Raw genomic sequence first — 18,095 nt, forward strand, 5'->3', positions numbered from 1 at the left:
TAATTCATCCATAGTCAGCTATTGATTTGTCAATAAATTTTGTTTTGAAAACAATAAATTAAATTTTCGTCTTGTGGTTTTCTTTTGGTGTTGAGTAGGCGCTGAATAATGACAGTAGTCTCTTATTTATGTTTGTGATATGTGGAAACCTTTCAGAACGTCTCGTTATTTATACAATTTTTAAGGAGTGTTCAGTACTACGAACATATATAATATCTTGGGTATTATTGTTGTTTTTATCTGCTTCCAATTCAAGGTAAGTTTTAATAGATTATGCATAATTTTTCTCCATTTCAAGATAAAATTTGTCGATTTCGGCGTCACCGAAGTGTGACATCTGCTTAGGTCTAGGCATTTAGTATTATACATTTATGTATGTTATTTATGGAATCACATTTTTTTTTTACATGGCAGGATATCATCAATTTATCTTTAATTGTTATTTTGTTTTAGCTATTAAAATAAAGTAAGACTTGTTTGTTTTTAATCCCCAAATTAACTTAACTTGCTAGGCTAACCTCGCCCTGCACTTTATGGCAGTGGCCGAATTGTTAATGACTGTGATACTTCCTTATTTCATGAAAGGGCTATACAATCCTTGTGAATACACATCTTTCGTAACCTTATATAACGACAGATGCACTAGACATGTAGCCTATTCTTTTCAACTGGTTAGGTAAATCTACATTAAGTTCGGTATTACTTAAAGTTAGTCGAATTGGTTGTTCAGTTTGTTTGCGGTTGAAATGAAGGTCAAAACTACAGTTTATGCTTTCCTGTAAGAAATAACGTGATTTAACCGTTTTTCACCTTCATTTCATCCGTAATAACAGCAACCAGTTCCTCTACTTAAAGTTAGTCGAATTGGTTGTTCTGTTTGTTTGCGGTTGAAATGAAGGTCAAATTCTGTCAAATCACGTTATTTACTTCAGGAAAACTTATTTTCTGTTCGGAATCAAAATCTGTAATACAGTAAAACTTTACCTTAATTTCTAGCCAATTACAGTACATGAAGCATATATTTTCCTACTAGCTTTCCCGTATTTTTTCTACCCATGACTATTCGTACTTCGTAAACTACCCGTTCTTTAGTTATCCTACCTTCTCCCATAACCAGTGATTATGTTGGATCCCAGCGAGAACTCTTTTTATTTTTATTTTTGGTCAATAAACACCAAAAAACAAGTGATTTGCAGTAGAAGTAATGGTCAGAAATGCATAAAAACAAGATAACCAGTTAGAAAAATATTTGGTTCATGTAAATGGCTTGAAATTAACCCTTTCACCTCCAAAGGACGTACTGGTACGTTTCACAAAACTCATCCCTTTACCCCCATGGACGTACCGGTACATCCTTGCAAAAAAATGCCATTTAAATTTTTTTTGCATATTTTTGATAATATTTTGAGAAACTTCAGGCATTTTCCAAGAGAATGAGACCAACCTGACCTCTCTATGACGAAAATTAAGGCTGTTAGAGCAATTTTAAAAAAATATACTGCAAAATGTTCTTGAAAAAAATAACCCTTGGGGGTTAAGGGTTGGAAATTTCCAAATAGTTAAAGGGTTAAAGTATGATACTCTTATTACTTATAATTCACTTCCCATCTCTCAATTGGTTTTGGTTTGCCATGGCTGGCATTTCTCACAAATAAACCGGTATTTCATTATTCCCTTTTCTGGCAAGGGTTCCATGGATGTGCTGCGCACTACATCTGTGTGGGACTCTATTTAGGCTTATTTTTGTATCACGTCCCTCGGATATTCTTTGCTTTGCCTTGCCTCACTGCTCAATACGTGGATGAGCTGTGCGCGCCCATCATTATGATATTTCAGGCATATTTAATACTTTCAGATGAGCATAAATACCTATATACTGTACTGAACGGAATGTGTTTTAAACATAATTAATGCCTGAAGTAGATGAAATTACACTGAAAAGCACTTGGCCATTTCTTATTTCAAATTCTAGTTGCCTCGCAACCCTTCTTCTCAGTATACGGTAGTCAAGGGGTGGGACCCCTGTAGGAAACTGTGTTTTGAGTGGGACAAAACCTTGAAATTGATTAGTGCACATAGGCCTAAACTAGAGATTTCATGCAAAACTTTAGCTAACACAATAATAGCGATGTATTTTAATCTAACCTAACCTAGTACTGTATACCATATCTACCTAATCAGGGTGGGGCCTTATTCCCCCCTACATAACTTAATCCAAAGGGGCAGAAGTGAGAAAATATAGGGGTGCATTCTAACCTAACATAGTGTAATATAATATGCATGGGTCTTACCTGGTGTGAGGAGCTTGGCCCTCTCAGGATCCCGGCCTAACCTGAACTGCATACGGTATGGGGGTGAAAGCAGACATTTCCTTGTCAGAAAGAGAATTTTGGTAGTCAGTGGTTAACAAATTTATTTTTTTCTTAGGCAGGAGAATCATAATTAAATGGTATTACTTATAAATGGATAGAGTAGCTTGAGGTCTTGATTTCCTACATGGAATCTTTAAGATTGCCTCGTCATGTACATTAGGCAGCTATTGTTAAACGGACCATTTCACCTTGTGAAAATTGGGGGAAATCACAAAACATGGTTATTTGAGCATAAGATGTAATGAAGTTTTGATGTTATGAAAACTGTAGGTAATTATTATGTAACAAATTAAAAGAAAATGTTCTGAAAAGTTTAAAATTACCTTGAATGACCCAGGTGTTATGTGACCATCACCTCTCCAATCATCGGCAACAAATGTGGAACACAGAAGTGCTTTTTTATTTTCATTAGTATATATGTAAGCCATTCATTTGCTTCATTTGTTTGTAAGGGAATCAAATGTCATATTTTCTATCGTTATTTTTTTTTTTTTATAAAAAAAATTCCATGTTTGCAAGAAACCAATGTACAGAATTATAATATAACTATGATTTTAAGGATATTTTTGTACAAGTATACCTCCAAAATATATTGTACATGATTTTTAATTGGCACATGAGAATTACTGATATGCATTGGTTAACTGTCTGTTATAAGCATGCAGAAATTTTGTTTTTCAATGAATTGTACAGTATTTTTATGAACAGTTTTGATATCCATTATCTGCACCAGAAATCAATAGGTTTTAAGGTGAGGACATATTTACCGACGTCTGAAACCTAACGATGTCTAATAAATACTTTAATTAGAATCGTTTGAAATGTATGAAAATATATATAAAAGAAAAATTTTATTACTAAGACTACAGTAAAACCTCACATGCCATAACCTAACCTAACATAGGGGAACATCTCTACTTAGAATTAAAAAATTCAATATTGTTTTAATGTTTAGAAATACTATCATTAGGCTTCAGGTTGTCAAGAGATGCTTCTGTTGGTTGTGCTCTGGCTTGTAGACTTGCATGTGTGTGTAATTTAGATACTTTGCATAAAAAGCGGCATCAACTTCAAATCGTTGTTTGTTAAAAAAACAATTACCTTGTTAGGTATCACTAAAAAGATTTTACGTGCATGCCCGCCCTCTTCTTCCTCTCATTTAGGTCTTGCCAAAAGGGATTAATATTCTGAGACTGAATATTAATGTATTCAGCCAAGGGAAATGGAGTGATTTGTAGTCAAATGATTGCGCCCACACAGTTGCAGATCCCGATAAGCTTCCCATAAGTCTTAATATACCTCTAATCCTGGTTTAGTGTACTTCAGGATAATGCTTTATTGTCTCAGGGCTGACTGACTAAGTGATCCTCTAGGTCAAGCGGAAGAGTACCAGTCATCTGTTGAGATACTACTGCTAGAGAGTTATTTGGTCCTCTGAGTACTACATTGGTTCCATCTCTGTGGTTACAGCTCATTTTCCTTTGCCTACACACACCAAATAGTCTGACAATTCTTTCCACATTCTACCCTGTCCTCATACACCTGATAACACTGAGATTACCAAACAGCTCTTCTTTGCTCAAGGGTTTAACTACTGCAATGTGATTGTTCAGTGGCTACTTTTCTCTTGGTAAGGGTAGAAGAGACTCTTTAGCTATAGTGAGCAGCTCTTCTAGGAGAAGGACACTCCAAAATCACAAACTATTGTTCTCTAGTCTTGGGTAGTACCATAGCCTCTGTACCATGGTCTTCCACTGTACACTCAAGCACACTATTCTATTTTATCTCACTTCCTCTTGTTTTTTTAAAAGTTTTTATCGTTTATATATGGAAGATCTAATTTAATGTTGTTACTTTTCTTAAAATATTTTATTTTGAATGTTCATTACTGCTCTTGCAGTTTATCTATTTCCTTATTTCCTTTATTTACTAGGTTATTTTTTCCTGTTGGAGTCCTAGGGCTTATAGCATCCTGCTTTTCCAAGTAAGGTTGTATCTTGGCTTGTAATGATCAGTGTCCCTCGATAGCTTTGCGGGCAAGATGACCAAGACCAGCTATAGGAGATTAGATCCTAAATTGAGTATCTGTCCCCTTGGTACAAAATCTTATCCAATACTAGAGACTCTTATGAGTAAAGTTGATATTTTCACTTTTGTTTGCAAAATGATATATGAAAGTCATGATATTCTACAGATTAAGATTTTTAACATCTCTAAAAGTATTCCTTTATAGTTTGATACAGAAAAGTAGCAGTGACCTGTGTTCTTTGTCTTAGGAACAGTGAAAGTATTTTGGCACATCCAGACATGACATCTTTAACCTCCGCCAACGAAGTTGGGAGGAGGTTATGTTTTTGCCCCCCGTTTGTCCATTTGTCAGTTTGTTTGTTTGTTTGTGAACAACTTCCTGTCCACAATTTTACTCATAGAGTAGTGAAACTTTCAGGGTATTAATTTTTATGGTGAGACGTGGAAGTGATTCAATTATGAAAGTTCTAGGTCAAAGGTCAAGGTCGAGCAAAAGGTTGACTGAATTAACACTAACCTTAACCCTAAGTTCGCACATAGTTGTAACACAGGCTTCAAATATGCTTATCAGGTAGTAGGTTGGCCAGGGCTCCAGCCACCCGTTGAGATACTACCGCTAGAGAGTTATGTGGTCCTTTGACTGGTCAGACAGTACTGCATTGGATCCTTCTCTCTAGTTACGGTTCACTTTCCCTTTGCCTACACATACACTGAATAGTCTGGCTTATTCATTACTGATTCTCCTCTGTCCTCATACATCTGACAACACTGAGATTACTAACAATTCTTCTTCACCCAAGGGGTTAACTACTGCACTGTAATAGTCCAATGGCTACTTTCCTCTTGGTAAGGGTAGAAGGGACTCTTTAGCTATGGTAAACAGCTCTTCTAGGAGAAAGACACTCCAAAATCGAACTATTGTTTTCAAGTCTTGGGTAGTGCCATAGCCTCTGTACCATGGTCTTCCACTGTCTTGGGTTAGAGTTCTCTTGCTTGAGGGTACACTCGGGCACACTATTCTATCTCGTTTCTCTTCCTCTTTTTTTGTTAAAGTTTCCATAGTTTATATAGGAAATATTTATTTAGATATCATTATTCTTAAAATATATTATTTTTCCTTGTTTCCTTTCCTCACTGGGCTATTTTTCCTGTTGGGGCCCCTCGGCTTATAGCATCCTGCTTTTCCAACTAGGATTGTAGCTTAGCAAGTAATAATAATAATAATAATAATAATAATAATAATAATTATGGTGTAAATTGATTCTGGGAAAGGCAAGCTGGTTTTGAGAAATAAGCCGCCGTGGCGGAGGTTGGCACTTTCAGAGAGCTTTTCTAGTTCAAAATGCAATTGTTACCATCGTTACTGTACAGACTCAGAATCCTCAAAATAGGGCTTCACTAAGCTTTACAAGTTTATGTCACAGCTTTTGCAATATGACGTTCACCTACCAAAACTGATTATTGAACTGGTTCGAAAAGACGTTAATAAAACAGGAATTTAAACTGCTGTTTAGTGATTGGCCAAGTGAATGCATGTGATTGAAACAAATAATACAGGATATTAATGATTGGTCAGTCTAGTAGTTAATTTTAAAATCAATCATGTAGAAGATTTTGATAGATGTTTAAATGGAAACCTCCCTGCTTGGCGTTCTGTTGGGCGGGAAATTGAGTCCCTTTCAAACATGATAGTTTCATGTAGTGTCTACAACCATCTCCATCCTTGTGAACTAAGAATAGGAGTTTTGATGGAGCCTATAGGTCTACCTACTGAATCCTCAGCAGCCATTGTCTGGCCCTCCCTGGTCATAGCTTGGGTGGAGAGGGAGCTTGGGCGCCCACCAAATGGATATATGGCCAGTCTCTAGGGCATTGTCCTGCTGTGGTATTGGCACTGTTCTTTGCCTCTGCCAGTCATGAGTGGCATTTAAACCTTTAGACCGGGTTTCGTAAATTATGTGAAATGGATTTTATTATTATTATTATTATTATTGTTGTTGTTGTTGTTATTTTTATTATTATTTTTATTTTTTTATTATTTATTATTTATTATTTATTGTTATTATTCATTGTTATTTGTTATTATTATTATTTGCTAAGCTACAACCCTAGTTGGGAAAGCAGGATGCTATAAGCTCTCATTAAACAGTACGGTGTTAATGAAAATTCACAAGTATCTGTAGAGGCGTATTGTAAAGTAATACTGATAAATGCATGTGAGAGTTGAAGCCTGTTGTTTGTATTACATTTTTACAAAATTCAAGTGAGGTGGGAAACACTTGTGACTGAGTATTGCTTACCCTTCAAGTGAGGAAAATTCAAAGAGGGGTATCCATGTCAAGTATTTAATCCAAAATGGATATAAGTTATTTGTCAGGTTTATTTTTCAGAATGAGAGAGAGAGAGAGAGAGAGAGAGAGAGAGAGAGAGAGAGAGAGAGAGAGAGAGAGAGAGAGAGAGAGAGAGAGAGAGAGAGAGAGAGTTACAAGGATTTTGGATGTCTCAAAGACTTTTCAGTCCATCCGCGGAGACTCCATTTGCTCTTTGGTAGTGATTTAGTTTAAGCCTTTACAGAGTTCCTATGATCTTGTCTAACTTATTCTTGAACTCGTTTACTGTGTTACTGTTTACGAAATTCGCGGGGAGTCTATTCTAAGTAGTTGCTATTTTGTATGTAGAGAAATTACCACATTGGGTGGTGTTGTATCTTTTCAATTTTAGTTTGTATCTGTTACCTCTGGACTGATTTGTGCTAAGCGTGAATAGATTGTTGTAATCTACATTTGTTATTCCATTAAGAATTTTGAATGCCTCTATTAACTGTCCCCTTAGTCGTCGAGTTTGTAGATCAAATAAGTTCAAACGTTCCATCCTCCGTCTATATCCAAATTGCCTTAGTTTTGGAACTAGTTTGGTGGCCCTAGCTTGTACTGCTTCCAGTCTATCTATATCCTTCTGAATTCTTGAAGCCCAGAATTTGACTTCGGATTCTAGATGGGGTCTTAATAGTGATGTGTACAGTTATAGTACAATGTCTTTGTTTATGTATTTGAATTGTCTCCTTATGTACCGTAGCCTATTAGCTTCTACGCTTTCTTTTCAGCTTTTATGCTCTGTTTGGTGAACTTAAAATCCTTGCTGATAATGATACCGAGATCTTGCTCCTGGTCCACACTTTCTATTTCATTACCCAGCAGTGAGTCGTCTGATTGTGGGTTACTATAACATATGAGAGAGAGAGAGAGAGAGAGAGAGAGAGAGAGAGAGAGAGAGAGAGAGAGAGAGAGAGAGAGAGAGAGAGGGGGGGGGGGCGGCTTCTAGATTGGTAGAACTGCCGTATACGCAAGGAAACCCTAAGGACCTCTAAGATCTGTGTGTCGTGTATAGTCTTAGGCATTAAGAGTATCACACAGCTTACTACATATTAATTGTCAAATCATTATTGAAGCATTTAGGAAACAAGAAAGTCTTCCGTTTCTTTTTTAGAAAGCCTTTGATATCTTCCGTCTTTCGGATGTCTAGTGGGAGCTTGTTGTACAGTCTTGGGGCTGCATATATAGAACCTACAGTAGATACATACATACATAGATTAGATTAGGGTTTTATGTATCCCGATGGGTCAAATAGGACAATGGTAGTAAAAAAAGTATCGATCTCTTAAGAGGCAGTGCATACTGTGTAATGAAGTGTATTATTATTATTATTATTATTATTAATATTATTATTATTATTATTATTATTATTATTATTATTATATGATCATCACCATTATCATTATTATCATTATTATTATTATTATTATTATTATTATTATTATTACTTACTTGGCTACAACCCTAGTTGGAAAAGCAGGATGCTATAAGCCCAGGGGCTCCAACAGGGAAAATAGCCGAGTGAGGAAAGGAAAAAAGGTAAAATAAGATATTTTAAGAACAGTAACAACATTAAAATAAATATTTCCTATACAAACTATAAAAACTTTAACAAAACAAGAGGAAGAGTAATAAGATAGAATAGTGTGCCCTAGTGTAACTTCAAGCAAGAGAACTCTACCTCAAGACAGTGACAGACCATGGTACAGAGACTATGGCACTACCCAAGCTTAGAAAAAAAGGGTTTGATTTTGGAGTGCCCTCCTAGAAGAGCTGCTTACCATAGTTAAAGAGTCTCTTCTATCCTTAACAAGGGGAAAGTAGCCACTGAACAGTAGTTAACCTCTTGAGCGAAGAAGAGTTGTTTGGTAATCTAAGTGTTGGCAAGTGTATGAGGACAGAGAAAATATGTAAAGAATAGGCCAGTGAAAGTGAACCGTAACCAGCGAGAAGGATCCAATGTAGTACCGTAGGTTAGATCTAGATTTACTGTACCCCTGTAATCACCAATACCTCTTCATTGGCATATCGTATTTCTATTTTATTGTTGTCTGCTGCGAATTTTATTCATCCATATTTTGTTTACTCAAAGGCAGGATGAAAGCAACTGAGTGAGTTTATTATAGAACACTCTCCTTTATATACTTAAAAGCTCAAGGCAACAGGAAATTTCATGTTTAAAATTGACACCGTTACCGGTGAGAAAAACAGACATGTTTATTCAGGTTCTTTTTAGTGTGAGGGAAGAGCGAAGATTCAAGCAATATATACACAAAATGAACTATGAACGATCGTGTGACACACGGTTGGTACAACCGACTTGCAAGTAAGAGATAAATTGAAGTATTAAATAAAATATCATGAAAAATATATATTGCTGTTCATATCAATTTTTACCTGCTAATTAATCAAGTATTAACGATTCTTAAAGCTAAGTATATGCAAATATTTAACCGTAATTAAGAGGAATATAATATTCTGAAACTAAATGTGAAATTTACTTTTAAGCTAATTGAATTTTTAATGAAACAATCTCTTATATATCTTGTGTACACATTACAATCCGTTTACCGTTCAATACTCTTTAAGTTTTTATGTTGAACAGGCTGATATAAGTTTTTTATAGTTTATATATGAAAGATCTGTTTTAATGTTACTGTTCTTGAAATATTTTATTTTTATGGTTCATTACTTCTCTTGTAGCTTATTTATTTCCATTTTTCCCTGCTGGAACCCTTGGGCTTTTTCCAACTAGAGTTGTAGCTTAGCTTGTAATAATAATAATAATAATAAAATACTACTGATAATAATAATAATGATAGTAGTAGTAGTAGTAGTAGTAGTAGTAGTAGTAGTAGTAATACAGACCTGGTAATTTATAACTTTTGCCATGAATTAACCAAATTACCAAATTACCAATTCTGTTTTATTAACATTATTGCCATTTAAAAACTGCTAACCACAAAGCAGGGCATCGTTAGTTTTGCAAAATGCCCTTCTAAGAAACTGTTATATAGGTAATATATACCTAATGTATTTTTCATGTCTTTTCAGAGGATGGAATTGAAATACATTACTGTATTCGTCAATAATTTCATCGATTTCATCACACTCGGTTATGTGCTCATGTCGTTCCGAACGAGGTAAGTCGTAGACACCAACACCTTTCGAATATCTTTGTCTTTCCTCATATTTAGATACACATTTTAAAAGATTAATAATTGGTTTGGTGTTTTTAGTAGAGCACCATTGCCTATTGGTAACGTACTCTTGGAGATAATTAGCACCCCTATATAACCATGACTGGGGGCTATTTTGTCATCTTCTCTTTCCATTGACTGACTAAATCCATAAAGGATTCATTAGCTAGATTCATCAAAAGATAGCCAGTTCCTTGTGATGCGTAATGCTTACCTAACTAAGGAAAGTGACCCTCGCCGGTCCATACTAATTCCAGTAAGATCAATCGCCAGTCATCAGGAGTAGAAGCCAAAGAGACAGCTTGTCTGTCGCATTAAACCCAATCTGTCACCCTGCTGCTGCCAGTGACTTCATCAAGATTTATGGGGACATGCCCAAAGTTCTTGTTACTCCAGTTGGAGTTTTGAAGCTGTATTAGGATTCCAGATGTCTCCAGTAGCATTTTCCTGAGTTTTTGTGGAGAATGTCTTTAAATTTTCATATTAAGTATTTGATGTTTTTAATTTTATTTTGTTAGAGTGCCCTGACGAATAGCATCAGTTATTAGCTGAAACAGTTTGAAGGGTGCAGTGTTGCCTTATCTGTAAGAGAGTCATTAACACGTGTGGGAGAGGAATACTTCAAAACTAAAGTTACGGAGATTTTTATTCGAAAAATACATATCAACATATCAAGAACAGATAACAGAGAATCAATTAGAGTTAGTATTATTTAAAGACTAGGCAAGTCAATGGTTTATAGTAAAGAAATAATCGCGTGTGAGTGTGCAAATCACATATAATTATTACTGTGAAAAATCAAGAGTAAACCTTTATCGTGACTTAACATGAAATTAAAATTCAAAAGTCTAAAAACAGTCAACATGAAATTAAAATTCAAAAGTCTAAAAACAGTCAACATGAAATTAAAATTCAAAAGTCTAAAAACAGTCAACATGAAATTAAAATTCAAAAGTCTAAAAACAGTCAACATGAAATTAAAATTCAAAAGTCTAAAAACAGTCAACATGAAATTAAAATTCAAAAGTCTAAAAACAGTCAACATGAAAATAAAATTCAAAAGTCTAAAAACAGTCAACATGAAATTAAAATTCAAAAGTCTAAAAACAGTCAACATGAAATTAAAATTCAAAAGTCTAAAAACAGTCAACATGAAATTAAAATTCAAAAGTCTAAAAACAGTCAACATGAAATTAAAATCCAAAAGTCTAAAAACAGTCGATTTCAGACTTTTAGAGAAGGAAAACCATAACCACATAGACGAACTTTTGTACTTGAATATAAAAGTCTTAAATAATTTATGAATTTCACATATAAAACTAGGTTGATTTTTCTCCATTAACATGTTGATCAGCCTTGTTTTTTATGTTCATAAAGTCTCTATATTTTTTTTTATGAATTTGTAATTTTTATTTGTCTTTAGCTTGGTCTTTCTTAATGCCATTTGTATAATAATGCTGCAATTATATCCTTATTTCATTATAGATTACATTGAACACCTGATACTTTGTACACCTGCAGTAATTAGTCTTTAGAAGGACACTCCAAAATCAAACCATTGTTCTCTAGACTTGGGTAGTGCCTAAACCTCTGTACCATGGCCCACCACTGTCTTGGATTAGAGTTCTCTTGCTTCAGGGTACACTCGGTCACACTGTTCTATCCTATTTTTCTTGATTTTTTAAGTTATTATAGTTTATATATATATATATATATATATATATATATATATATATATTAAAGATCTTATTTAATGTTGTTACTGTTCTTAAAATATTTAATTTTGATTGTTTATTACTTCTCTTTTTGTTTATTTATTTACTTGTTTCCTTACCTCACTAGGCTATTTTTCCCTGTTGGAGCCCTTGGGTTTGTAGCATCTTGCTTTTCCAAATAGGGTTATAGCTTAGATTGTAATAATAATAGAAATGATGAAATAATAATAATAATAATAATAATAATAATAATAATAATAATAATAATAATTATTATTATTATTATTATTATTCTCTGCCCTACAGTGGGTCTTGGTGTTTTTCAATCATTCATTGTGAAATCAGAGTTAGAATTTGCTAATCACTTTTCTGCAGTTTTTCTTTGGCAGAAGCTTCACTGTGACCAAGTGGATGACAAAATACTGTACCTGAAAGATTCGTGAAGTATACAACCATTTCTCTCAATTATATAATTGGTTGCGAGTGCAAGTCCAATAAATATTCTACTTTCTCCGATAGTTCGAGTTTCTCTGTTTTAAGGTTGTCTATCTCAGCCTTTATGTTCTTTTCCTGTTGAGCTAGTTCAATTTCCCGCTTCTTTTTTTCTTGCCGATGTTTATAAGCTATTAAAGCCTTAACACGACGCTTCTCTTTTAAAGGATCCTTCTGTTTTGGCCATTGGTAGATTTTCGTCTTTTTCTTTGCAGTCTTCCTGCCGGAGCTTGGTCTTGTAAACATTTCTGGTCTAGTAGGAAGAGAAAGATTGTCATTAGTAACGACCCGTGCGTCTCCTACCATCTCGTTGCTGTGACCAAGTTCGTGAGAAATATCAGACGTGACCTGGCTTCGAGGGAAATTAAGATACATCTTGGTCATCATTTGCAATAGAGATGTGTTTGGATTAAACTGGTGTTGTACTGACCTTGTGGCACTAATTGGATGACCTGGGCTTCCAGAGGCTATCTGGGGCTCTGGCAAAGAGATTGGGGTCACCCTTTCAATATTCTTGTTTTGGTCCAGTTCTTGATTCTGATCCCCACACTCTGGGAAAGATGATGGAGGCTCCTCAGTTTCAGGGTTTTCCCTTCGGGGGTTTACTTCTTGAGTCTGTTTGAAAGAAGAAGGAAGAGGATCGTCGGAAGGGATTTTGAAACCACTCATGGTCCTGTCTTGGTGAATGTTTTTTTTTTTTTTTTTTCAGTGAAGAAAACTGCGAATAGAAAAGAAAAGTTTTTCAGTGGCGGCAGTTTTGTTAAGAGTAATTATAAAAACACATGTAAACATACGTTTTATGAGGTGAATTAATGGAGGATCTAAAGAAAAACAAAAAGAAAATATTTTCAGTGGCAGAATCATATAGAAAGGATAAAACTAAACAATAAAGGATGACTTTGAAAATGTAATTGGCAAAACCAGAGAGCCCAGTATAAAGTGGACCAGCTATTTCATCACCCTGCTTAATATAGTTTTTGAAGAAGACAATAAAGAATATATCTTTCATATCGATAGAGAAAATAGAGAGGATTTGAACACATATCAAGAGTGACAGTACCTTGAAGGAGAAGAAAAATGGAAACGGCCCAGGGTACAATAATATACCAGTTCAATTGTTCAAAGAAGGAAGGGACTTGGCAAAGAGGACACTGTATGGCCCAATTCTCACATTTTGACTGTAGAGTAGTATTACAGAAGACTGGAGGAGACATATTTCTGTACAATTTTATAAAGGCAAGGGGGACTTGAGCAGATGTGAAAATTATAGAAGCATATTATTATTATTATTATTATTATTATTATTATTATTATTATTATTATTAATTGCTAAGCTACAACCCTAGTTGGAAAAGTAGAATGTTATAAGCCCAGGGGCTCCAAAGGGAAAATAGCCCAGTAAGGAAAGGAAACAAGGAAAAAATAAATATTTTAAGAATAATATTAAAATAAATGTCTCCTATGTAAACTACAAAAACACCAACAAAACATGAGGAAGAGAAATCAGACAGAACAGTGTGCCCGAGGGACTTTTATATGCCATGCAGGAAAACTTTGCGAGAAAATTTTAGAGAAAAAAAAGAGCAAGACTTATCATTGACCATCAGTTAGGAGAAGAACATGGACACAGGAAAGATAGAACTACACCAGATCTCGTATTCGGTTTGAGACTTTATGGTGGTTCTTAAGAGAAGTTTATTGACTGGATAGTAGTTTAAGAACATGCATGTTTAATGTAAGGACTGGTTATAAGAATGAGAGATGGTTTAGACACACTTAAAGTGACAATGGGTGTCAATTAGGGAAGCGTCCTTTCTCTCATCGTGTTCTTTCAAACAAAGAATTTACATTTCAGGAGACATGATATTTCCAGATGACATAGCGGACACTTTGCTATCCGTGTGGACACCTCATGATTATGTATGTAATCGACGGTTATTATTATTATTATTATTCTTATTATTATTATTATTATTAAAATTATTATTATTTTTGTTATTATTATTATTATTTCTATTATTATTTTTGTTATTATTATTATTATTTCTATTATTATTTTTTTTAATATTATTATTATTGTTATTATTATTAGTAGTAGTAATTTTAAAATGATTATTATTATTATTATTATTATTATTATTATTATTATTATTATTATCATTCTTATTATTTTTATTATTATTATTATTATTATTATTATTATTATTATTATTCTTATTATTATTAAAATTATTATTATTATTATTATTATTATTATTATTATTATTATTCTTATTATTATTAGTAGTAGTAATTTTAAAATTATTATTAATATTATTATTATTATTATCATTATCATTTTCATTATTATTATTATTATTATCATTATCATTTTCATTATCATTATTATTATTATTATTATTATTATTATTAAAACATAAAAGACACATCACACGTCTCGAACTGTCAACCTAACTGCTCCTGGGTCTAAGCAATGTCAGGCACAAGGTCTATAGAATACGAGGTCTCATCGCTGGTCCTAAAATTGACATTTCTGCGCAGGTGGATATTGTGACGTCACCACCTCCAAACGGACGGGTGCTACCAACAGTTAAACAAAGTAAACAGGTCGAGGAATTGTCCTTGGTTGTGGATCTAATTCTTGGAAAGTGGTTGTGTGAATTTTAACAACAATATTCAATTACCAATATGCACTATAACTGTGCTGTGTTTGGATGCTTCTCTGGACGAAAAATTCAGATCTTATATTTCATTCAGTTCCAAAGGACAGTGAAACTAGGAAAAAATGGGTGCACCTCCGCAAACGGGGAGATCACATAAATGTTGAGAATGCACTGATATCTAGCCGGCACTTTGAAGCGGATGTCTACGAAAGGAATTTGATGTACGAATTATTAGACAAACAGATTAAATCAAGATGGATTAGAACACTTCTTTGGTTGCATACGTCAGAAGGGTGCATGTCATCAGCATCCCTCTCCTGTTGCATTTAAACACCCGCTCAGAGCCCATCTATTAGGAAAGGAAGCAACTCTTTTAGGTTCCAAATCTAATATTCAAACTTGTGAAGGTGTGAATGCAATCTTCAAACGAATTTGCTCATTTTCTTTCCAAGGAAAATACAGTAATTGAAAATGAAGAAAATTATCTTCAGAAAGAATTAAGCTTGTCTACTATGTTGTTTTGCTTGCTAGAAAATGAATATGAAAATTGCATTGATGCTAATCTGGAAGATGAGGAAGGTTTATTAGAAGATGCCATGGAAGAAGGAGGATTACAATATGTGGGAGGGTTTATAGCTCGGACGTTTCCTCAGTATGAATTTTAGGCAATAGAGCAACTAAAGGGGATAATAGGTCTACGTGGATTCGTGCTTTAAGTAGGGATGACAGAAAACTGATGAAACCCAACGAAGAATTTTTCGAAAATCTAAAAACAACGGAAAAAAATGTTTCTTTGTTTTCATGGCGAAAAATCTTTGAAATCAAGGGGAAACGTAATAACTTCATTAGCACATTTTATTACTTCAGGAAGTTATTAGGTATTTTGTGCGTTGTCGTATTTTTTTTAGGATTCGAATTCTGAATAGAAACATTAGCTCATCTCGGAAAGCTGTAAGTAAAATGTTGGAGTTGGTTTCTTAATTATTCACTTGTAAGACGAAAGATTTAAGACAAGCATAACCATGTTTATCATGGAAGTGGTGGAAATGTGAAAATTAAGGTTTCATATATTATTCCTTTATTCTTTTAAATAAATGTAATTAGATGATTTTTTATGCACAAAATACAGAACTGTTTCCACTGTGAGTAATTTTATTTTGCTATGATAACAAAGTGTCTCTTAATTTGTTATTAATTACAAAGAAATTAACAAAAAACCCTATATTGTATGAATGTTGACAAGGGAGACTTGGACGTATTGGCTTTGCTGACGTCACGGATTATCTCTCCCCAAACCCCCATATCCTCACTAATCTGCGCGTGAGAAGACCTCGTATTCTATAGAACTTGGTCAGGCACTGGGTTAAAAGGTATTCTTTTAACCTTGGTCAGGCAGGTCACCCGATCGGGACTATAATAAGGTCTACCCCAAAGCCAAAGCGAAATCCTCCAAAAAGAAGGCAACTGTGCTTACTCCATACAGAAATGGGGAAAAAAAAATTGTTAAATGAGGAATAAAGCATTTTGGACATATGACCAAGAAGAATTGGAAAGAGATTTTCGGTGCTTAAACGATTGTTTAACAGGAGGAGAACTATTATTATTATTATTATTATTATTATTATTATTATTATTATTATTATTATTATTATTATCCAAGCTACAACCCTAGTTGGAAAAGCAAGATGCTATAAGCCCAGGGGCTCCCCTATTATTATTATTATTATTATTATTATTATTATTATTATTATTATTATTATTATCCAAGCTACAACCCTAGTTGGAAAAGCAAGATGCTATAAGCCCAGGGGCTCCCCTATTATTATTATTATTATTATTATTATTATTATTATTATTATTATTACTATCCAAGCTACAACCCTAGTTGGAAAAGCAAGATGCTATAAGCCCAGGGGCTCCAACAGGGAAAAATAGCCCAGTGAGGAAAGGAAATAAGGAAATAAATAAATGAAGAGAAAAATTAACAATAAATCATTCTAAAATAAGTAACAACGTCAAAACAGACATGTCATATATAAACTATTAACAACATCAAAAACAAATATGTCATAAATAAACTATAAAAAGACTCATGTCCGCCTAGTCAACAAAAAAAGCATTTGCTCCAACGAAGCAGAATAATTCAGAGGAAAGTAAATCGCTGCATAAGATTAGCTATATTGAAAAAAAGAATTATTTTTTTCAACTTTATATTTGCAAATGATACGGCTTAATACATGAATGTGAACCTTTAAACATTGCACTCTGAATTGGATGTTATATTTTTAACATGATTTACGTCTCTCTCTCTCTCTCTCTCTCTCTCTCTCTCTCTCTCTCTCTCTCTCTCTCTCTCTCTCTCAGAGAACTCTTTTCAAATTAATTTGTCATATTCTCTCTCTCTCTCTCTCTCTCTCTCTCTCTCTCTCTCTCTCTCTCTCTCTCTCTCTCTCTCTCTCTCTCAGAGAACTCTTTTCAAATTAATTTGTCATATTCTCTCTCTCTCTCTCTCTCTCTCTCTCTCTCTCTCTCTCTCTCTCTCTCTCTCTCTCTCTCTCAGAGAACTCTTTTCAAATTAATTTGTCATATTCTCTCTCTCTCTCTCTCTCTCTCTCTCTCTCTCTCTCTCTCTCTCTCTCTCTCTCTCTCTCTCTCTCTCTGTCAGAGAACACTTTTCAAATTAATTTGTCATACTCTCTCTCTCTCTCTCTCTCTCTCTCTCTCTCTCTCTCTCTCTCTCTCTCTCTCTCTCTCTCTCTCTCTCTCTCTCTCTCTCTCTCTCAAGTTAATCAGTCGTATTGCGTGCATTTCGATTGCATACTTCCTTTACTGAAACAAAATCACCAAAGAGTAGAAGATTTAAACCTCGAGCCGTATCTGCAAGACCCTCGTGGTAGTAGTATGCATTCCACTTACCTTGTCTCTCGTTTGAAGGGTAATGAGGAATCCAGCTTTGCAGTGAAGTCTGAGCGGATCTGGTTTCAGCGAAGCCAACTTATAGTTCTGTGTCTAAGGCCGGGAATTTTCTTATATATATGCTTATACGTATGGGCAACAAGGTGAGTACTCGCATACGTTATCTTTTCTAGGACCCAAACGTGTGCTGCGTGTTAGTATGATGCAATTTTAATCTTACTAAGAAGAACAAGTTTTGGGTGTCAAGATTATCCAATGTAAATATGGTCATCATGATCATCATGATCATCATGATCATCATCATCATCATCAGCTGTAACTAGTCCACTGCGGAGCA

At 34.3% G+C, this 18,095-nt stretch overlaps 1 protein-coding gene and 1 long non-coding RNA gene across 2 annotated transcripts in view; one reads left to right on the forward strand and one right to left on the reverse strand.

Annotated features, from left to right (window-relative positions):
• Window positions 1-136: 136 nt before the first annotated feature.
• LOC137640290 (uncharacterized) overlaps window positions 137-18,095 on the forward strand; it is a 79,133-nt gene continuing 61,174 nt past the window's right edge. The window contains exons 1-2 of the long non-coding RNA XR_011044325.1: window positions 137-256; window positions 9,827-9,915. This is a non-coding gene — a long non-coding RNA (uncharacterized lncRNA). The remainder of the gene's footprint in view (window positions 257-9,826; window positions 9,916-18,095) is intronic.
• Window positions 11,994-12,887, reverse strand: LOC137639229 (uncharacterized). Its single transcript, XM_068371524.1, has 2 exons — window positions 12,610-12,887; window positions 11,994-12,432 (listed from the first exon to the last, which is right to left on the reverse strand). The coding sequence occupies exons 1-2, from the start codon at window positions 12,846-12,848 to the stop codon at window positions 12,153-12,155; spliced, it is 519 nt and encodes a 172-aa protein (XP_068227625.1). The 5' UTR covers window positions 12,849-12,887; the 3' UTR covers window positions 11,994-12,152.

Source organism: Palaemon carinicauda, chromosome 4 (assembly GCF_036898095.1).
Source record: "Palaemon carinicauda isolate YSFRI2023 chromosome 4, ASM3689809v2, whole genome shotgun sequence".
In the NCBI taxonomy this organism is placed as follows: domain Eukaryota; kingdom Metazoa; phylum Arthropoda; class Malacostraca; order Decapoda; family Palaemonidae; genus Palaemon; species Palaemon carinicauda.

What these genes read in the sequence shown, in the direction of transcription:
- LOC137639229 (XM_068371524.1), bottom strand. Translation starts at nt 12,848, where the DNA reads ATGAGTGGTTTCAAAATCCCTTCCGACGATCCTCTTCCTTCTTCTTTC. An exon ending in CATCCAATTAGTGCCACAAG is followed by an intron (nt 12,433 to 12,609) that starts GTCAGTACAACA and finishes TCTTCCTACTAG; the next exon opens with ACCAGAAATGTTTACAAGAC.